The sequence below is a fragment of the Mustelus asterias genome, chromosome 24 (genome assembly GCF_964213995.1).
Source record: "Mustelus asterias chromosome 24, sMusAst1.hap1.1, whole genome shotgun sequence".
In the NCBI taxonomy this organism is placed as follows: domain Eukaryota; kingdom Metazoa; phylum Chordata; class Chondrichthyes; order Carcharhiniformes; family Triakidae; genus Mustelus; species Mustelus asterias.
Window position 1 is genome coordinate 56,364,815 of NC_135824.1, and position 22,630 is coordinate 56,387,444.

At 50.3% G+C, this 22,630-nt stretch overlaps 1 protein-coding gene across 1 annotated transcript in view; it reads left to right on the top strand.

Moving 5' to 3' along the window:
- LOC144511105 (exocyst complex component 3-like protein 2) overlaps window positions 1–22,630 on the top strand; it is a 64,414-nt gene that overhangs the window by 32,804 nt on the left and 8,980 nt on the right. Inside the window, exons 5-10 of the mRNA XM_078241081.1 lie at window positions 508–612; window positions 2,108–2,208; window positions 7,869–7,979; window positions 10,261–10,396; window positions 12,742–12,864; window positions 21,275–21,430. Of these exons, the coding sequence (XP_078097207.1) occupies window positions 508–612; window positions 2,108–2,208; window positions 7,869–7,979; window positions 10,261–10,396; window positions 12,742–12,864; window positions 21,275–21,430 (732 nt within the window). The remainder of the gene's footprint in view (window positions 1–507; window positions 613–2,107; window positions 2,209–7,868; window positions 7,980–10,260; window positions 10,397–12,741; window positions 12,865–21,274; window positions 21,431–22,630) is intronic.

Below are 22,630 nucleotides of genomic sequence, written 5' to 3' on the forward strand. Positions count from 1 at the left end.
GGCCATGATAAATTGCCCCTGAGTGTCAGGGGGACTAACTAAGATAAATGCATGGGGTTACGGGGATAGGGTCTGGATGGGATCGTGTTCGGTGCAGACTTGATGGGCCGAATGGGCTCCTTGCACTGTAGGGATTTTATGTCATGTAAATAAAGGGAATCTGGTGTCGGCATACCGGCCTCTGAGGAGTTATTTCACTATCCTGATAACTCCACATGTGACCCAATGTTAAATTTCATTTGATAAGGTTCCATTATCCATTTCATCCATTTGACAATGTTAAGGGAGCTATATACATTAAGGTTCTTGGTGTATTTGGGGCAATTATTGAATCCCTCCACCACACCGGGGCAATGACATAAGTGAGTAGGCGTTGGGAAGAGTAACATTCCCCAGATCTCTCCTTGTCTTTGGCTACAATGACATTCCTTATCATTCCCACCTTTCCTGAGTGAAAAGTTACCCAAATGATGCTTCTAACTGTTTCATTTCCTTTATCTCTCAAAGACGCAGATTACAAAAAGTATGGCCCAGGAACTCTCTGCGGAACAGGAGAAGTGGAACCAGGGAAGTGAGATGTTCCATTCAGAGTTGGCCAACAGGGTGATTCAGGTAATGTCATTTGTAGTGGATGCAACAGTGTGGGAGACAGGGAGAAACTGTTCCCTCCACTGGATAGGTCAAATTAGAATTAGAACGAACAACACGGTCTACGAATTGGAGGTCTCCCCTGTTCAGATGGAAATGAGGAGACATTTTTTCCTCTGAGTGCCGTTAGCCTGTGGAATTCCCTTCCCCGGAGAGCAGTGCAGGTTGAATATATCCAAGGCTGGATGAGATGGATTTTGACAGATCAGGGAGTCAGGGCTGAAGGGAAACAGGAAAATGGATTTGGAACCACAGCCATGGTTTCATTGAATGGGGGAGCACGCTCAAAGGCTGAATGGCCTACTCTTGTTTCTACATCCTATGTTCCTTCGGGGAACTCTTTTAATTAGTGTTGAAATGTGAGCACCACTGGCAAATGCCAGTGTTGATTGCTAATGATGGCGGCCTCGGGTCACTGTCTGTGTGGAGTCGGCACATTCTCCCCGTGTCTACGTGGGTTTCCTCCAGGTGCTCCGGTTTCCTCCCACACTCCAAAGATGTGCAGGTTAGGGGGATTGGCCATGCTAAATTGTCCCTTAATGTCCAAAGATGTGTAGGTTAGGGGGATTGGCCATGCTAAATTGCCCCTTTGTGTCCAAAGATGTGCAGGTTAGGTGGATTGGTCATGGGAAATTGCCCCTTTGTGTCCAAAGATGTGCAGGTTAGGGTGGATTGGCCATGCTAAATTGTCCCTTTGTGTCCAAAGATGTGCAGGTTAGGTGGATTGGTCATGGGAAATTGCCCCTTTGTGTCCAAAGATGTGCAGGTTAGGTGGATTGGCCATGCTAAATTGCACCTTAGCATCCAAAGATGTGTAGGTTAGGTGGATTGGCCGTGCTAAATTGCCCCTTAATGTCCAAAGATCGGTAGGTTAGGGGGATTGGCCATGCTAAATTGCCCCTTCGTGTCCAAAGATGTGCGGGTTAGGTTTAAGCGAGGGTCCTGGTGGAGAGATGGTGAGGCGATGGCCTAGTGGTTTTATCGCTAGACTATTAATCCAGAAACTCAGCTAATGTTCTGGGGACCCGGGTTCGAATCCCGCCACGGCAGATGGTGGAATTTGAATTCAATGAAAAATATCTGGAATTAAGAATCTACTGATGACCATGAAACCATTGTCAGAAAAACCCATCTGGTTCCTTTAGGGAAGGAAATCTGCTGTCCTTACCCGGTCGGGCCTACATGTGACTCCAGAGCCACAGCAATGTGGTTGTCTCTCGGCTGCCCTCTGAAATGGCCAACGAGACACTCTGTTGTATCAATCGTTGGCATTGTGGGTCACAGCATGGGGTCTGCAGCGATTTAAGAAGGGCAGCTCACCACCACCTTCTCAAGGGCAACTCGGGATGGGCAATAAATGCTAGCCCAGCCAGCAATGCCCATGTCCCACAACTTAATAAAAATAAAATTCAATTTAAAAGTTCTACTGAACATGTTTTGTGTGTTTTTTTTCCCTCAGCTCCTGACGGGACATGTTGAAAAGTCTGCTGCCACCACAGAGGAACTGGGGACCCGAGTTGCTCTCTGCTGCCTCTGCAGCCTGGCTGACTTCCTGCACAGGTATTTGTCCCAAAGTGTGCTGCGAAGGATGGTACAGAGTCCCGGGTTCAATTCCAGCCTCGGGTGACCGTCTGTCTGTGCGGAGTCTGCACGTTCTCCCGTGTCTGCGTGGGTTTCCTCCGGGTGCTCCGGTTTCCTCCCACACTCCAAAGATCTACAGGTTAGGTGGATTGGCCATGATAAATTGCCACTTAGTATCAGGGGGATTAGCAAGGTCAATATGTGGGGTTACAGGGATAGGGCCTGGGTGGGATTGTTGTCCGTGCAGACAAGATGGGCTGAATGGCCTCCTTCTGCACTTAGTGATTCTATGATTCTATATTAAGTTAAATTTAGTGATTCGTCAGAAGTAAAGCTGCAATGGAGTCACTGCGAAATTCCCCTAGTCGCCACAGTCCGACGCCTGTTTGGGTCAATGCACCCTAACCAGCACGTCTTTCAGAATGTGGGAGGAAACTAGAGCACCCGGAGGAAACCCACGCAGACACGGGGAGAATGTGCAAACTCCACACAAAGAGTGACCCAAGCCGGGAATCGAACCCAGATTCCTGGTGCTGTGAAGCAGCAGTGCTAACCACTGTGCCACCGTGCCGCCCCGATTCTATGTGAGGGGGGGTTGGTTTTGGAGGATAAGCTCTTGAGGGACGGATCTGAGGTCACCCGCGGCCAACCATACAAAACTCCCACTGAGAATCACTTCAGAAATACTCAGAGTTGGAAAGCACTAGCAGTAAGTCAGTCACTTTGTCAGCTAGCTGTTACGAATATCCTGGATTAAGTGTCACAAGTCAGGCTTACATTAACACTGCAATGAAGCTACGGTGAAAATCCCCTAGTCGCCACACTCTGGCGCCTGTTCGGGTAACACTGAGGGAGAATTTAGCACGGCCAATGCCCCTAAGCAACACGTCTTTCAGACTGTGGGAAGAAACCGGAGCACCCGGAGGAAACCCACGCAGACACGGGGAGAATGTGCAGACTCCGCATAGACAGTGACCCAAGCCGGGAATCGAACCCGGGTCCCTGGCGCTGTGAGGCAGCAGTGCCAACCACTGTGCCACCGCGCCGCCCCTGGATAGTTGCGTTTAAAGGGATTGCTCTCAGATGCAATGTGTAGGCCTTGCTTGGTCTGTCTACATTTTGAGAATTAGGGATTTCACTGTGTGAGTCATTCATTCAGCTGGGCCGTTAGGTAGAGGGTATTGGGGAGAAGAAGTAGTGTGATTGATATTCCACTTCTCACGCCCATCCTGAATGGACTTACCAATAAATTGTGGACCACTTTCCATAATGATCTCTGTCCAATAAACTGAAAATAGCACTTAGAGTGAGCATTACAGCCGCCCATAACAGGAGCCTCTGCGGAGGGTGTGGGGAGGGGGCGGAATGGCCTCAGCGTCTACCCCACTTTGTGGTTAGCACTGCTGCCTCACAGTGCCAGGGACGCTGGGAGCACCTAATCAGCAGAGAGCATTCCCCTCCAAGCCACTCACCATCCTGACTTGGATATACCTAACCTACACATCCTTGGACACTAAGGGGCAATTAAGCACGGCCCATCCACCTAACTTGCACGTTTTTGGACTGTGGGAGGAAACCAGAGCACCCGGAGGAAACCCATGCAGACACGGGGAGAACGTGCATACTCCGCACAGACTGTCACCCGAGGCCTCACGCACTTCTGGTGTGTCTAACCTCTTCCACAACTGAAGATTTCAACGTACCCTCAGTTCACAGATACAGGAGCCCCCGGCCATATCCAGTCCATTATCCGCCCCCCCCCCCTCCAACCCCCACCCCTGAAATGACCGAAAAAGAAGCCACTCGAGGGGCAATTAAGGATGGCCAATAAATGCTGGCCCAATGATGCCCATGTCCCATGCATGAGGTAGCCAATTTGTGCACAGCAAGATCCCACAATCAAGAATGTGAGGATGGCCAGATAATCTGTATTTTTGGGACGTTGGTTGAGGGATGAATATTGGTCCCAAGACACCAGCACGTGCTGAATTCTCCCTCGGTGTACCCAAACAGGCACTGGAGTGTGGCGACTGGGGGATTTTCACAGTAACTTCATTGCCGTGTTATTGTCAGCCTACTTGTGACACTGATTTAAAAAAAACTCCAAACTTTTTGAACTTTTTAAACTTTGAACTTTAAACCTGTCATCATGTCTTTGCCTATCTAAAAACAATGCGGCAAGAGTACCTCATTGGTTGCTAAACCCTTTGAGATGCCATTGGAAAGGTGATATACAAATTCAAGTCTTCCTCTGTTTTGTTTACATTGTTCCGAATATTCCCTTCACACACTCGGGACTCATTATCCTACAGCGGATAGCAAAGGAATGTTCTGAAAGACTTGCTTGGGCAGAGAATGCATTCTGTGCGGAGACGGGCAATTGAGTTATCTTGTGTTTATTTGGCAAGAAAACACTCTTGGCAACAGGCCAAAGCCATAAAGCAGAGCATTGACAAGAGCTGGAGGGAAACGCGCATTGAACAATAGCCTGATGTCCTGATTCGTCAAAGAACGGGAAGGTTTGGATGAGCTGGAGCCAGTTCCACAACTCTTGAGCTGGAGGGTGGGGAGATTGGGTCGCGAATGCTTTGTTATAGAAAGGATGTAATTAAACATAGGCAACAGTGTGCACTCACCACAAGATGCACAATCCACCAAAGATCTTTAGATCTTAGACAGCACTTCCAAACCCATGACCACTTCCATCCAGAAGGACAATGGGCAGCAGATACCTGGGAACACCACCACCTGCAAGTTCCCCTCCAAGCCACTCACCATCCTGACTTGGATATACCTAACCTACACATCTTTGGACACTAAGGGGCAATTTAGCATGGCCAATCCACCTAACCTACACAACTTTGGACACTAAGGGGCAATTTAGCATGGCCAATCCACCTAATCTACACATCTTTGGACACTAAGGGGCAATTTAGCATGGCCAATCCACCTAACCTGCACATCTTTGGACACTAAGGGGCAATTTAGCATGGCCAATCCACCTAACCTGCACATCTTTGGACACTAAGGGGCAATTTAGCATGGCCAATCCACCTAACCTACACATCTTTGGACACTAAGGGGCAATTTAGCATGGCCAATCCACCTAACCTGCACATCTTTAGACACTAAGGGGCAATTAAGCATGGCCCATCCACCTAAATTGCACGTTTTTGGACTGTGGGAGGAAACCGGAGCACCCTGAGGAAACCCATGCAGAGACGGGGAGAATGTGCAGACTCTGCACGGACTGTCACCCGAGGCCTCACGCACTTCTGGTGTGTCTAACCTCTTCCACAACTGAGGATTTCAACGTACCCTCAGTTCACAGATACAGGAGCCACCAGCCATATCCAGCCCCATTATCCCACTCCTCCCCTGTCTAAAATGACCCAAAAAGAAGCCACTCAAGGGGCAATTAAGGATGGACAATAAATGTTGGCCCAATGATGCCCATGTCCCATGCATCGATGAAAGGAAAACGAGGTAGCCGATTTGCGCACAGCAAGATCCCATAAACAAGAATGTGCGGATGACCAGATTTTTGGGACGTTGGTTGCGGGATGAATATTGGTCCCAAGACGCCAGGGAAGAACTCCTCCCTCCCCACACATCCCATTCCATGGGATCTTGCAACTCAACCACATCTGGCCGCCCATAGTCATGGTTTTGCCAAAAAAAAATCTTCAAGTGCCAACGTAGCGGATTATCGACTGAGAGGTGCCCTCTGTATCTTAGGAGAGACGGACAGGCAGATGGAGGCAGATTGAATCCATTGCCACTTATCTCAGCTCTGGTCTCTTTAAAATTCAACTCCTTCACTTCACACTACGCTGGGCTCTAAGATTATTTCACTCATTGTTCTTACGCATTGTCCTGTTTGCCTGGGTTAATGTTGAACATTGTTGGTTATCCGGCTGGCTAATCCTTTGCCCAGTGACCCATGAGATTCACTTCAAATGCAGAGTCTTGGGAGTCATCGCAACACAGAGGAGGCCATTGGGCCCATTGGGCGCATGCTAGCTCTTTGTAGGTCATCCAGTTAGTCTATGCCCGTAGTCCCGCAACTTTACTTCCCTCTATTGTCCCTCCAATTTCCTTATCCATATCACAAACCATTTCCGCTTCCACCAGTCGCATAGGCAACTCAACAACTTGGATCCATACAGTGCATTTAACACAGTAACACAGCCCGATACAATTTCTAATCACCTCCTGCGATTTTGGGTTTGATGGAATCATTGGGGCATCATGTCAGCTACGACTCTCACCAATTTTTACAGATGCACCATAGAAAGCATTCTTTCCAGATGTATCACAGCTTGGAGGGAGTGGAGGACATGCCCCTGTCTACATCAACAGGGATGAAATGGAAATGGTTGAGAGCTTGACATTTCTAGGTGTCCAGATCACCAACAACCTGTCCTGGTCCCCCATGCCGACACTATAGTTAAGAAAGCCCACCAACTTACTTTCTCAGTAGGCTAAGGAAATTCAGCATGTCCGCTATGACTTTCGCCAACTTTTAAAGATGCACCATAGAAAGCATTCTTTCTGGTTGTATCACAGCTTGGTATGGGCTCCTGCTCCACCCAAGACCGCAAGAAACTACAAAAGGTCGTGAATGTATCCCAATCCATCATGCAAACCAGCCTCCCATCCATTGACTCTGTCTACACTTCCCACTGCCTCAGGAAAGCAGCCAGCGTAATTAAGGACCCCACGCACCCCGGACATTTTCTCTTCCACCTTTTTCTGTCGGGAGAAAGATACAAAAGTCTGAGGACACGTAGCAACCGACTCAAGAACAGCTTCTTCCCTGCTGCCGTCAGACTTTTGAATGGACCTACCTTGCATTAAGTTGATCTTTCTCTACACCCTGGTTTTAACTGTAACATTACATTCTGCACTCTCTCCTTTCCTTCTCCTCTATGTACTCTATGAATGGTATGCTTTGTCTGTATAGTGTGCAAGAAACAATACTGTATCCCAACACATTTTAAAGTTTATTTATTAGTGTCACAAGTAGGCTTACATTAACACTGCAATGAAGTTACTGTGAAAATCCCCTAGTCGCCACACTCCGGCGCCTGTTCGGGTAACACTGAGGGAGAATTTAACACCTAACCATCGCGTCTTTCGGACTGTGAGAGGAAACCGGAGCGCCCGGAGGAAACCCATGCAGACATGGGGAAAGCGTGCAAACTCCACACAGACAGTGACCCAAGCCGGGAATCGAACCCGGGTCCCTGGCGCTGGGAGGCAGCAGTGTTAACCACTGCGCCACCGTGCCGCTCTGCACTCCAGATTCTGACCTAGTACCTGAATCATAGTAGGAGCGGAGTCGAGTTTGTCAATGAAGGGGAATCTGGTGATGGGACACCGGCCTCTGAGGAGTTATTTCAAGAGCATTCCCCTGGGTCTCTGGGTTAACAGGCCAGTAAAAATACCAGTACACCGCAGCCTTCCCAATTAACGATACCACATTCCTCCACCATCCCCTTATCACGCTCAGGTGTCATATCTCAGCAATCTCAAAGCGCAGCCGACTATACATTCCTCCTCAATCTGTCCGATCGAACATTCTGAAGACTGACCTGATCCCAATCTTTCTTGTTTTTCCTTGTTTTTGTTTGCAGTTTTCAGACGAGCGTGCTGGGATTTTATGAACAAAGATATGAAAATTCTGGCAGCACCGAACGGCTAGTCCCTCAGACGATTGCGCTGGTCAACGTCTGCCCTGCCTTCAGGTAACTCTACATCTCCGCCCGTACACACTGGACCAGGAGGTCCACACTCTGTGGTTCAATAAGGGTGGCACGGTAGCACAGTGGTTAGCACTGCTGCCTCACAGCAATAGTTGGAAGCAATAGTTAAAACTGATTAATTCACAAATGGTGAACATGAGCAACACTGCCAGCTTCTTTGTCCACTTAGCCTGCACATTGAGCTGAAGAAAGCATTTAGTAAGGATATCTTCCTTTGATCCAATATTATTTGGGTTCGACTCCCGGCTTGGGTCACTGTCTGTGTGGAGTTTGCACGTTCTCCCTGTGTCTGCGTGGGTTTCCTCCGGGTGCTCCGGTTTCCTCCCACAGTCCAAAGATGTATAGGTTAGGTGGATGGGCCATGCTAAATTGCCCCTTAGTGTCCAAAGATGTGCAGGTTAGGTGGATTGGCCATGCTAAATTTCCCCTTCGTGCCCAAAGATGTGCAGGTTAGGTGGATTGGCCATGCTAAATTGTCCCTTAGTGTCCAAAGATGTGTAGGTTAGGTGGATTGGCCATGCTAAATTGTCCCTTAGTGTCCAAAGATGTGCAGGTTAGGTGGATTGGCCATGCTAAATTGTCCCTTCGTGTCCAAAGATGTATAGGTTAGGTGGATTGGCCATGCTAAATTGTCCCTTAGTGTCCAAAGATGTGCAGGTTAGATGGATTGGCCATGCTAAATTGCCCCTTAGTGTCCAAAGATGTGTAGGTTAGGTGGATTGGCCATGCTAAATTGTCCCTTAGTGTCCAAAGATGTGTAGGTTAGGTGGATTGGCCGTGCTAAATTGTCCCTTAGTGTCCAAAGATGTGTAGGTTAGATGGATTGGCCGTGCTAAATTGTCCCTTAGTGTCCAAAGATGTGCAGGTTAGGTGGATTGGCCATGCTAAATTGTCCCTTCGTGTCCAAAGATGTATAGGTTAGATGGATTGGCCATGCTAAATTGCCCCTTCGTGTCCAAAGATGTATAGGTTAGATGGATTGGCCATGCTAAATTGCCCCATAGAGTCTGCATCAACCACAATCCCACACAAGCCCAATTCCCGTAGCCCCACACATTTACCTTGCTAATCCCCCTGACACTTAGGGTCAATTTAACACGGCCAATCCACCTAACCCGCACATCTTTCGGACTGTGGGAGAAAACCAGAGCAGCTGGAAGAAACCCACGCAGACACAGGGAGAATGTGCAAACTCCACACAGACAGTGACCCAAGTCGGGAATCGAACCCGGGTCCCTGGCGCTGTGAGGCAGCGCTGTGCTAACCCACTGCGCCACCCTGTCCTCCTTGGACCGAAGGAAGTTGAGGAGAAATTCGATCGAGGCGTCCAAGATTAAGACAGATTGGATAAAGTGGAGAAAGAAACAATGTTCCCATTGGCTGATGGTACAAGGACTCAAGGAGACAGATTTAAGGTTTTGGATGAGAGATACAAGAGGAATTTCACAGAACCATAGAATCCCGACAGTGCAGGAAGAGGCCATTCAGCCCATCGAGCCTGCACTGACAACAATCCCACCCAAGCCCTAACCCCACATATTTACCCTGCTAGTCCCGGGACAATTAAACCATGGAAAATCTACCTAACCCTCACATCTTTGGACACTAAGGAGCAACTTAACACGGCCAATCCACCTAACCTGCACATCTCTCGGAGTGTGGGAGGAAACCGGAGCACCCGGAGGAAGCCCACGCAGACACGGGGAGAACATGCAAACTCCACACAGACAGTGACCCGAGGCGGGAGTCGAACACGGGTCCCTGGCGCTGTGAGGCAGCAGTGCTAACCACTGATTCCAAATAAACCTGTTGGACCTCAACCTAGTGTTGTGAGACTTCTTACTGTGCCCACCCCAGTCCAACGCTGGCATCTCCACATCATCTTGTAAATGGTACACACTGCTACTGTCGGGGGTGGAGGGAGTGAATGTTTGTGGTTGTGGTGCCAGTCAAAGGGGATGTTTTATCCTGGATGGTGTCGAGCTTCTTGAGTGTTGTTGGAGCTGCACCCATCCAGGCAAGTGGGGAGTATTCCATCACACTCCTGACTTGTGCCTTGTAGATGGTGGACAGGCTTTGGGGAGTCGGGAGGTGGGCTACTCTCCGCAGGATTCCTACTCTACAGTAGACACAAGGCAGTTCCTCTCTGCCAGATAACTAGGAGCTACAGGTTGGAATGTAACGAAGGCACAGGATGATAAACTCTCTACCCCTGTCCCTCTGCTCACCCTCCCCTAACTCTGCCATGGATTTGCTTTTGCAGAGATTACATTGAGCGTCTAGCGCAGAAGGTCTCAAGTGGCGGTGAAGAGGGGAAGAAGAAGGCGATGGTTTCTCTGGACCGAGTTATCAGAGGAGGCAACAAACTGCTGATGGAGAAGCTGTTTGAGGAGCTCAAGGTGGGAACCCGGTCGTAGAAATCATAGAAATCATAGAAACCCTACAGTACAGAAAGAGGCCATTCGGCCCATCGAGTCTGCACCGACCACAATCCCACCCAGGCCCTACCCCCATATCCCTATATATTTACCCACTAATCCCGCTGACCTACGCATCTCAGGACACTAAGGGGCAATTTTTAGCATGGCCAATCAACCTAGCCCGCTCATCTTTGGACTGTGGGAGGAAACCGGAGCACCCGGAGGAAACACACGCAGACACGGGGAGGATGTGCAAACTCCACACAGACAGTGACCCGAGCCGGGAATCGAACCCAGGTCCCTGGCACTGTGAAGCAGTGGTGCTAACCACTGTGCTACCGTGCCGCCCCAAGTCTTCGGCACATTTCAGGCGACTGCCCAGTCACTGCCCCAAGTTGTGACTCAAAGGCGCATTATCATTGGTGTCGCCACAACCCAGGGTCCCAGCTAACCCCCATTCACATCGCCTTGCTCACTCACACAGCTCTCCCCACCCCCCCCCCCCCCCAACAACCCAGGGTCCCAGCTAACTCCCATTCACATCGCCTTGCTCACTCACACAGCTCTCCCCCCCCCCCCCCCCCCGCAACAACCCAGGGTCCCAGCTAACCCCCATTCACATCGCCTTGCTCACTCACACAGCTCTCCCCCCCCGCCCCCAACAACCCAGGGTCCCAGCTAACTCCCATTCACATCGCCTTGCTCACTCACACAGCTCTCCCCACCCCCCCCCCCCCCAACAACCCAGGGTCCCAGCTAACTCCCATTCACATCGCCTTGCTCACTCACACAGCTCTCCCCCCCCCCCCCCCCCAACAACCCAGGGTCCCAGCTAACTCCCATTCACATCGCCTTGCTCACTCACACAGCTCTCCCCACCCCCCCCCCCCCCAACAACCCAGTGTCCCAGCTATCCCCTATTTATATCATAAAATCCCTACAGTGCAGAGGAAGGCCATTCGGCCCATCGAGTCTACACTGACAACAATCCCACCCAGGCCCGATTCCTGTAACCCCACATATTTACCCTGCTAATCCCCTGACACTAAAGGGCAATTTAGCACGTCCAATCCACCTAACCCGCACATCTTTGGACTGTGGGAGGAAACCGGAGCACTCATAAATCATAGATCATAGAATCCCTACGGTGCAGAAGGAGGCCATTCGGCCCATCGAGTCTGCACCGACTACAATCCCACCCAGGCCCTATTCCCATAACCCCATGCATTTACCCTAGCTAGTCTCCCTGACACTGAGGGGCAATTTAGCATGGCCAATCCACCTAATCCACAGATCTTTGGACTGTGGGAGGAAACCGGAGCACCCGGAAGAAACCCACGCAGACACGGGGAGAACGTGCAGACTCCGCACAGACAGTGACGCGAGGCCAGAATTGAACCCGGGTCCCTGGTGCTGTGAGGCAGCAGTGCTTACCCACTGTGCCACCGTGCTGCCCTGTTTGACTTGTTCAGTCCCACAGCTCTCACAGTCTCATTGAAGTTGTACAAGACATTGGTAAGGCCACACTTGGAATACTGTGTACTGTTCTGGTCACCCTATTATAGAAAGGATATTATTAAACTAGAAAGAGTCCAGAAAAGATTTACCAGGATGCTACCGGGGCTTGATGGTTTGAGTTATTAGGAGAGGTTGGATAGACTGGGACTTTTTTCTCTGGACCATAGGAGGCTGAGGGGTGATCTTATAGAGGTCTATAAAATAATGAGGGGCACGGATCAGCTAGATAGTCAATATCTTTTCCCAAAGGTAGGGGAGTCTAAAACTAGAGGGCATAGGTTTAAGGTGAGAGGGGAGAGATACAAAAGTGTCCAGAGGGGCAATTTTTTCACACAGAGGGTGGTGAGTGTCTGGAACAAGCTGCCAGAGGTAATATTAGAGGCGGGTACAATTTCGTCTTTTAAAAAGCATTTAGACAGTTACATGGGTACGATGGGTATAGAGGGATATGGGCCAAACGGAGGCAATTGGTAAAAACTGGGCTCATAGAGGGTTACAGCATGGAAACAGGCCCTTCAGCTCAACTTGTCCATGCTGCCCTTTTTCTTTTAACCCCTAAGCTAGTCCCAATTGCCTGCATGGACAAGTTGGGCCGAATGGCCTGTTTCCATGCTGTAAACGTCTATAACTCTAAGAATGGCGTGAGGTGCCAGGAGGCAATTCCTGTTGGGAATGATCGGCAGAGAGATTGGATATTTATAGCGATTGCCTGACCCGGGGAGGAAAGCTCTCTGTGCCATTGTCCCCGGCTCTCAGGATGTCTTTATAAGCCCCCTGGGCCTAACGTCTCTGCTCCTCATTTCCAGCCAAACGTCTCCAAGCTGCTGAAGAAGAAATGGTTGCAAAGCTCGGAGAGTTTCGACAGCACCCTCGCCATCCTCAAGCAGAACTTCAACCAGTTCCGGAAAATGAAGACTCCACCCTACCAGGTAGAGTCTGACCCCAAAACCTCACCCGCTCGGCCTTCAGACAGCTTGATTAGGGAGGGGGAGGTTAGCCCGGGATCCTGCTCCCGATTGCCTGCCATCAACTGACATCAATTGACAGTCTCACTGCGTACAGGCTTACAGTGTACAGGCTTACAGTGTACAGGCTTACTGTGTACAGGCTTACTGTGTACAGTCTCGCTGTGTACAGTCTCGCTGTGTACAGGCTTACTGTGTACAGGCTTACTGTGTACAGTCTCGCTGTGTACAGGCTTACTGTGTACAGTCTCGCTGTGTACAGGCTTACTGTGTACAGGCTTACTGTGTACAGTCTCGCTGTGTACAGTCTCACTGTGTACAATCTTACTGTGTACAGTCTCACTGTGTACAGGCTTACTGTCTACAGGCTTACTGTGTACAGTCTCACTGTGTACAGGCTTACTGTCTACAGGCTTACTGTGTACAGTCTCGCTGTGTACAGGCTTACTGTGTACAGTCTCGCTGCGTACAGGCTTACTGTGTACAGGCTTACAGTGTACAGGCTTACTGTGTACAGGCTTACTGTGTACAGGCTTACTGTGTACAGTCTCGCTGTGTACAGGCTTACTGTGTACAGGCTTACTGTGTACAGTCTCGCTGCGTACAGGCTTACTGTGTACAGGCTTACTGTGTACAGTCTCACTGTGTACAGGCTTACTGTCTACAGGCTTACTGTGTACAGTCTCACTGTGTACAGGCTTACTGTCTACAGGCTTACTGTGTACAGTCTCGCTGTGTACAGGCTTACTGTGTACAGTCTCGCTGCGTACAGGCTTACTGTGTACAGGCTTACAGTGTACAGGCTTACTGTGTACAGGCTTACAGTGTACAGGCTTACAGTGTACAGGCTTACTGTGTACAGTCTCACTGTGTACAGGCTGTGGTGAACCATAGATGGTTACCACAATGGGTACTGAACCATAGATGGTTATCACTATGGGTACTTGTACATATGTTACTGTTGTCACTGTTGGGGTTAGGGTTGGGGTGTTCCACCTGTTGGTATTGTTCTGTGGTACACTCTGGTTGGCTCCGCCTACCTGTAGGAGTATAAAGGTCACTGCACTGCCTGGTGACCCTTTAGTCTGGGATTGTATTGTTAAGCAGTATGCTCCATTCTTGTTACTAATAAAAGCCTTTATTTCCCGGATACGATCCAGCCTCCCGAGTGATTTAATCGCGCATCAATTTTATTAGTAACAATTTTGGTTGAAAAAAAAAACCATGGAGCAAATGTTAAAACCTGATTGGCTTACCTTAGATCCGCGTGCCGCTGGAGCGTCGAACACTTTCGACCATTGGTTGAAGTGTTTCCAGGATTATATCGACGCCTCAACAGCAGTTCAAAACGACACCGATAGATTGCGGGTCTTCCACGCAAGGGTAAGCGACACTGTATATTCAACAATCCGTGATGCCCAAGACTACAAAGGGGCCATCGAACTACTTAAGAAGCTGTACAACAAACCGCCAAACGAGATTCGTGCTCGGCACCTACGAGCCACTCGACGGCGGCAGCCCGGCGAAACGACGGGACAGTACCTGCGCGAACTTCAGCAGCTAGCCAGAGCCTGCAATTGCAAGCCAGTGTCGGCGACCCAGTATACTAACGATTTGATCCGAGATGCGTTCGTGGCGGGAATCGGCTCATCCTATATCCGCCTGCGGCTGCTAGAGCAAGGTAACTTAGACCTAGCTAAGACGGTGGAATTGGCTGATGCGATCTAAACGGCCTCCAGAAGTCTTGAAACTTACCCCACCGACCACATGGGAACATCGAGGCAAGCACAGCCACCGACTAAACTCTACCCAGTGGCTCCTAGGAACTACGCGATCGTGCTTTCAACCTCGGACCTGACGGCGGCGGCGGCTCCGGGAGGCCCGCGGTGCTATTTCTGTGGATTGGCAAAACACCCTCGGCAGCGATGTCCGGCCAGAACGGTATTTTGCTCCGCGTGTGGGAAGAAAGGGCACTATGCTAAAGTGTGCCAAGCTAAACCACCTTCGAAGCCAAGCAGTGCTGCGTGTGACTCTCCAGGATCTGTCTCCTCGTCTCCGGCTTCGTCGTGGTCTTCAACCACGTGCGATTCACGAGCGCCGCCATTCCTGACGACGACGACGCAATACACGTGTGACCTGCGAGTGCCGCCACTTTCAACGCCATCGACCACGTGCGATACATGGGCGCAGCCATTTTGGTCGACACCGACCGCAGACGACCAGCAGGGGTCATCATCATCGACCATCTCAGCTGCCTGCAGTTGCACTCAAGACTCAACGGTGGCGTCAATCATCCTGGACCAGGCCAAGCCTCACAGACTCGACAAGTCCATGATGGACATAGAGGTAAATGGACGCCTGATACATTGTCTGTTTGACAGCGGGAGCACGGAGAGTTTCATTCATCCTGACACCGTGAAACGGTGCGGTCTCCGAGTACAGACTGTCAGACAGACAATTTCTATGGCGTCGAGGTCCCGATCTGTTACCGTTCTTGGGAGCTGCGTGGTAACTCTAACGGTGCGGGGCACAGTTTATGAGAACTTCAGGCTCCTCGTGTTACCGCACCTTTGCGCTCCGATACTCCTGGGACTAGACTTTATGGTCCACCTGAGGAGTGTGACCCTGCAGTACGATGGGCCACTCCCTCCACTTTCAGTGGGAGAACAGCAGCCTCCAAATTGCCCAGCGTGCTCCACATGCAGTCTCTCGACACTCAGAATCACCCCACCATCTTTATTTGAGAATCTCGTGCCAGGCTGCAAGCCTATCGCAACTAAGAGCAGGCGTTACAGCGCTGAGGATCGGATCTTTATTCGCTCTAAGGTTCAGCGGCTCCTCAGGGAAGGGATCATTCAACCTAGCACTAGCCCATGGAGAGCACAAGTCGTGGTGGTTAAGACTGGAGACAAGCCCCGGATGGTCATAGACTATAGTCAGACCATTAATAGATACACGCAGCTGGACGCGTACCCTCTCCCGCGCATATCTGACATGGTCAACCAGATTGCGCAGTACCGGGTGTTCTCCACCATCGACTTGAAGTCAGCCTACCACCAGCTCCCCATTCGCCCAGAGGACCGAAATTATACGGCCTTTGAGGCGGATGGTCGTCTCTACCACTTCTTAAGGGTCCCCTTTGGCGTCACTAATGAGGTCTTGGTCTTCCAGCGTGCAATAGACCGAATGGTGGACCAAAACGGGCTACGGGCTACCTTCCCGTACCTGGACAACGTCACTATCTGCGGCCATGACCAGCAGGACCACGATGCCAACCTCCTAAAGGTTTTACGCACTGCGTCTCGCCTAAATCTGACCTATAACAGGGAGAAGTGTGTATTCAGCAAGCGCCGCTTAGCAATTCTCGGATACGTGGTGGAAAACGGGGTCCTTGGCCCTGATCCAGACTGTATGCGTCCCCTCCTTGAACTTCCCCTACCCACTAGCGTCAAAGCGCTGAGAAGATGCTGAGGCTTCTTTTTGTATTACGCACAGTGAGTTCCCAATTATGCGGACAAAGCCCGTCCGCTCATAAAGTCTACCTCTTTTCCCCTGGCAGCAGAGGCTCGCTTAGCCTTTGAAGGGATAAAAGCCGACATCGCGAAAGCCACGATGCACGCTGTCGATGAGTCCATCCCCTTCCAGGTGGAGAGTGATGCATCTGATTTCGCCCTGGCCGCCACACTTAACCAGGCGGGCAGGCCCGTCGCCTTTTTCTCTCGCACCCTCCAAGGCCCTGAAATTCGGCACTCCGCTGTGGAAAAAGAGGCTCAGGCCATTGTGGAGGCCGTCCGGCATTGGCGCCATTACTTGGCTGGAAAACGATTCACCCTGCTCACGGACCAGCGGTCCGTGGCGTTCATGTTCAACAACACGTTAAGGGGTAAGATCAAAAATGATAAAATCTTGAGGTGGAGAATCGAACTCTCCACCTACAACTATGATATCATGTACCGTCCGGGGTAGCTCAATGAGCCCTCAGATGCCCTGTTGCGTGGAACATGTGCCAGTGTGCAGGAGGACCGGCTACAGGCCCTCCACAATGATCTCTGCCATCCGGGGATCACTCGGCTCTTCCATTTTGTAAAGGCCCGGAATCTACCCTACTCCTTAGAGGATGTCAGGTCGATAACTCGAAGCTGCCAGGTATGTGATGAATGCAAGCCGCACTTCTACCAACCTGACAGGGCACACCTCATTCAGGCCACTCGCCCTTTTGAAAGACTGAGTGTCGATTTCAAGGGCCCCCTTCCTTCGACAGATCGGAATGTGTACTTCCTCAACGTGATTGACGAGTACTCCCGATTCCCTTTTGCCATTCCCTGTTCAGACATGACCGCTGCCACGGTTATCAAAGCCTTGCGGGATCTTTTCACCCTGTTTGGTTACCCCAGTTATATCCACAGTGATAGGGGTTCGTCGTTTATGAGTGACGACTTGAGGCAATACCTGCTCTCAAAAGGGATTGCCTCAAGTAGGACTACGAGTTACAACCCCAGGGGTAACGGGCAGGTCGAAAGAGAAAACGCTACAGTCTGGAAGGCTGTCTTACTGGCGTTGAGGTCTAAGGGTCTTCCAGTCTCCCGTTGGCAAGAGGTACTTTCTGATGCGCTCCATTCAATCCGGTCCCTCCTGTGTACGGCAACCAACGCTACCCCACATGAACGGATGTTTACCTTCCCTAGGAAGTCTTCCTCTGGGACCTCACTGCCGTCTTGGTTGATGTACTCAGGACCTGTCCTCCTGCGGCGGCATGTTAGGACCCGCAAGTCCGACCCTTTGGTTGAACAGGTCCATCTCCTCCACGCCAACCCTCAATATACCTATGTAGCATATCCTGATGGGCGAGAGGACACGGTCTCTATTAGAGATCTGGCGCCTGCAGGGGACCTGGAAACCCCCGTCGCTCCCGCACCCCTGGTTAGGGACCCCTTGCCCTTTATCTCCCCTCCTGACACGGCGCGGGCAGTATCGGGACCACCACTTAATCCTCTTACTCCCGTGTACAGCTTGCCTGAGTCCAGGAGATTGTCGCCACCTCGGGGCGTTCCTGAGTCCAGGAGATTGTCGCCACCTCGGGGCGTTCCTGAGTCCAGGAGATTGTCGCCACCTCGTGTTCCACCCGTCCGTGAGGAACTGGAGGAGTCACTGGACACCGCCTTGGAGAGAGGGTCATCACGGTCACCAGAACCGGCGCTACCGCCAGTGTTGACGAGGTCGCAGAGACGGTGCGGCCCTCCGTTACGACTGAACTTGTGAATATATGGACAGTTCGTACTGTTTTTTTGCCCCACCGGCCTTTGTTCTTAAAGGAGGGGCGAATGTGGTGAACCATAGATGGTTACCACTATGGGTACTGAACCATAGATGGTTAGCACTATGGGTACTTGTACATATGTTACTCTTGTTACTGTTGGGGTTAGGGTTGGGGTGTTCCACCTGTTGGTATTGTTCTGTGGTACACTCCGGTTGGCTCCGCCTACCTATAGGAGTATAAAGGTCACTGCACTGCCTGGTGACCCTTTAGTCTGGGATTGTATTGTTATGCAGTATGCTCCATTCTTGTTACTAATAAAAGCCTTTATTTCCCGGGTACGATCCAGCCTCCCGAGTGCATTAATCGCGCATCACGGGCTTATTGTGTACAGGCTTACTGTGTACAGGCTTGCTGTGTACAGTCTCACTGTGTACAGGCTTACTGTGTACAGTCTCACTGTGTACAGGCTTACTGTGTACAGTCTCACTGTGTACAGGCTTACTGTGTACAGTCTCACTGTGTACAGGCTTACTGTGTACAGTCTCACTGTGTACAGTCTCACTGTGTACAGTCTCACTGTGTACAGGCTTACTGTGTACAGTCTCACTGTGTACAGTCTCACTGTGTACAGGCTTACTGTGTACAGGCTTACTGTGTACAGTCTCACTGTGTACAGGCTTACTGTGTACAGTCTCACTGTGTACAGTCTCACTGTGTACAGGCTTACTGTGTACAGGCTTACTGTGTACAGTCTCACTGTGTACAGGCTTACTGTGTACAGTCTCACTGTGCCCAGGCTTACTGTGTACAGTCTCACTGTGTACAGGCTTACTGTGTACAGCCTCACTGTGTACAGCCTCACTGTGTACAGCCTCACTGTGTACAGGCTCACTGTGTACAGTCTCACTGTGTATAGTCTCACTGTGTACAGTCTCACTGTGCACAATTTCACTGTGTACAGTCTCACTGTGTACAATCTCACTGTGTACAGTCTCACTGTGTACAGGCTTACTGTGTTCAGCCTTACTGTGTACAGCCTCACTGTGTACAGCCTCACTGTGTACAGCCTCACTGTGTACAGCCTCACTGTGTACAGGCTCACTGTGTACAGTCTCACTGTGTATAGTCTCACTGTGTACAGTCTCACTGTGCACAATTTCACTGTGTACAGTCTCACTGTGTACAGTCTCACTGTGTACAGCCTCACTGTGTACAGTCTCACTGTGCACAATTTCACTGTGTACAGGCTCACTGTGTACAGTCTCACTGTGTATAGTCTCACTGTGTACAGTCTCACTGTGCACAATTTCACTGTGTACAGTCTCACTGTGTACAATCTCACTGTGTACAGTCTCACTGTGTACAGGCTTACTGTGTTCAGCCTTACTGTGTACAGTCTCACTGTGTACAGGCTTACTGTGTACAGCCTTACTGTGTACAGTCTCACTGTGTACAGCCTGACTGTGTACAAGCCTCGCTGTGTACACCCTTGCTGTGTACACCCTCACTGTATACAGTCTCACTGTGTACAGTCTCACTGTGTACAGTCTCACTGTGTACAAGCCTCGCTGTGTACACCCTCGCTGTGTACAGTCACTGTGTGTGCAGGCTCACTGTGTACAGTCTCACTGTGTACAGTCTCACTGTGTACAGCCTCACTGTGTACACAGTTCTGACAGTGTGAGGCTCCTTTAACATTCCCGAACTCGTACTGAATGAACGGGTAGCGCAGCGCTGATTTGAACCCTCTGAGCTTCCGCCTTCATGATGTGGAGATGCCGGCGTTGGACTGGGGTGAACACAGTAAGAGTTTTAACAACACCAGGTTAAAGTCCAACAGATTTATTTGGTAGCAAATACCATTAGCTTTCGGAGCGCTGCTCCTTCGTCAGATGGAGTGGAAATCTGCTCTCAAACAAGGCACAGAGACACAAAATCAAGTTACAGAATACTGATTAGAATGCGAATCTCTACAACCAGCCAGGTCTTAAAGGTACAGACAATGTGGGTGGAGGGAGCATTAAGCACAGGTTAAAGAGATGTGTATTGTCTCCAGACAGGACAGCTAGTGAGATTCTGCAAAGCCCAGGAGGCAAGCTGTGGGGGTTACTGATGATGTGACATAAATCCAACATCCCAGTTTAGGCCGTCCTCATGTGTGCGGAACTTGGCTATCAGTTTCTGCTCAGCGACTCTGCGCTGTTGTGTGTCGTGAAGGCCGCCTTGGAGAACGCTTACCTGAAGATCCGAGGCTGAATGCCCATTCTCTTCCTGTGGGGTAGCACTTCAGCAGTCACGGGCATTCAGCCTCTGATCTTCGGGTAAGCGTTCTCCAAGGCGGCCTTCACGACACACAACAGCGCAGAGTCGCTGAGCAGAAACTGATAGCCAAGTTCCGCACACATGAGGACGGCCTAAACTGGGATGTTGGATTTATGTCACATTATCAGTAACCCCCACAGCTTGCCTCCTGGACTTGCAGGCTATCCTGTCTGGAGACAATACACATCTCTTTAACCTGTGCTTAATGCTCCCTCCACCCACATTGTCTGTATCTTTAAGACCTGGCTGGCTGTAGGGATTCGCATTCTAATCAGTATTCTGTAACTTGATTTTGTGTCTCTGTGCACTGTTTGAGAGCAGATTTCCACTCCATCTGACGAAGGAGCAGCGCTCCGAAAGCTAATGGTATTTGCTACTGTGGTGAACCATAGATGGTTACCACTATGGGTACTGAACCATAGATGGTTACCACTATGGGTACTTGTACATATGTTACTCTTGTTACTGTTGGGGTTAGGGTTGGGGTGTTCCACCTGTTGGTATTGTTCTGTGGTACACTCCGGTTGGCTCCGCCTTCCTGTAGGAGTATAAAGGTCACTGCACTTCCTAGTGACCTTTAGTCTGGGATTGTATTGTTAAGCAGTGTGCTCTATTCTTGTTGCTAATAAAAGCCTTTATTTCCCGGGTACGATCCAGCCTCCCGAGTGAATTAATCGCGCATCAGCTGCCAAATAAACCTGTTGGAGTTTAACCTGGTGTTGTGAGACTTCTTACTGCTTCCACCTTCACCAAGGTGAGGTGAGGACAGGAATAATCCTTTGCTTTTTGTCGCAGGAGTTGGTAAACGCCGTTCACAGGCACATGGTCACCGAGTATCTCAGAGCCGTGCTCCAAGTGCGGATAACCTGCAACTCGAGCGAGATGCGGAGGAACGTGGCAGAGCGTCTGACTGCTGAAGGCACCAGTCTGAAAGAGCTGTTCGAAAGTCTGGTGAGTTCCCCGTTGGTTTGAACGCGTTATCAGAGCGGGCGGCGAGTTACGTTTGGATCTCTCCTTATCTCAAAACAGCGACCACAGAAATATTGGAATAGGAATCTATTCCTTGAATAAAAAGGACGCGGCATGGTGGCACAGTGGTTAGCACTGCTGCCTCACAGTGCCAGGGAACCGGGTTCGATTCCCGGCTTGGGTCACTGTCGGTGTGGAGTCTGCACATTCTCCCCGTGTCGGCGTGGGTTTCTTCCGGGTGCTCCGGTTTCCTCCCACAGTTCAAAGATGTGCGGGTTAGAGGGATTGGCCATGCTAAATTGCCCCTTAGTGTCCAAAGATGTGCAGGTTAGGTGGATTGGCCATGCTAAATTGCCCCTTAGTGTCCAAAGATGTGCAGGTTAGGTGGATTGGCCATGCTAAATTGCCCCTCAGTGGCCAAAGATGAGCAGGCTAGGTGGATTGGCCATGCTAAATTGCCCCTCAGTGGCCAAAAATGTGCAGGTTAGGTGGATTGGCCATGCTAAATTGCCCCTCAGTGGCCAAAGATGAGCAGGCTAGGTGGATTGGCCATGCTAAATAGCCCCTTAGTGTCCAAAGATGTTCAGGTTAGGTGGATTGGCCACGCTAAATTGTCCCTTAGTGTTTAAAGATGTGCAGGTTGGCAGGGTAAATACGTGGGGTTAAGGGAATAGGACCTGGGTAGGATTGCTGCCAGTGCTGGCTCGATGGGCCGAATGGCCTCATTCTGCATTGTAAGGATTCAATGATTCTATGAGGTGACCATATGGCCCCTTGAACCTGCCCCATGATTTGATATGATCATGATGTGGCCTCATCCCCCTATAACCTTCGAGAATCTGTCGAACCTTAAATATATTTAGTCACCTACAGCACCCCCCCACTCCTCTCTGGGGGAGAGAATTCCACACACCAACCACCCCCTGGGAAATGGTAATTCCCTTCACCCTCAAGTTAAAAGGGAGACCCCTTATCATAAACTATCCTGAGTTCTAGATCCCTCACGAGATGACACATCCTCCCAGCATCCACCCTGTGGAGCGCCCCCACCCTGGAATCTTCCTTTGTTTCAATAAGATCATCCTTCATTCTTCGAAACTCCCATAAACTCCTGATCCTATGTTCCTATATCAGGATATCCACCATGATCCACCATGACCATGATGAACGGTGGGGCAGCCT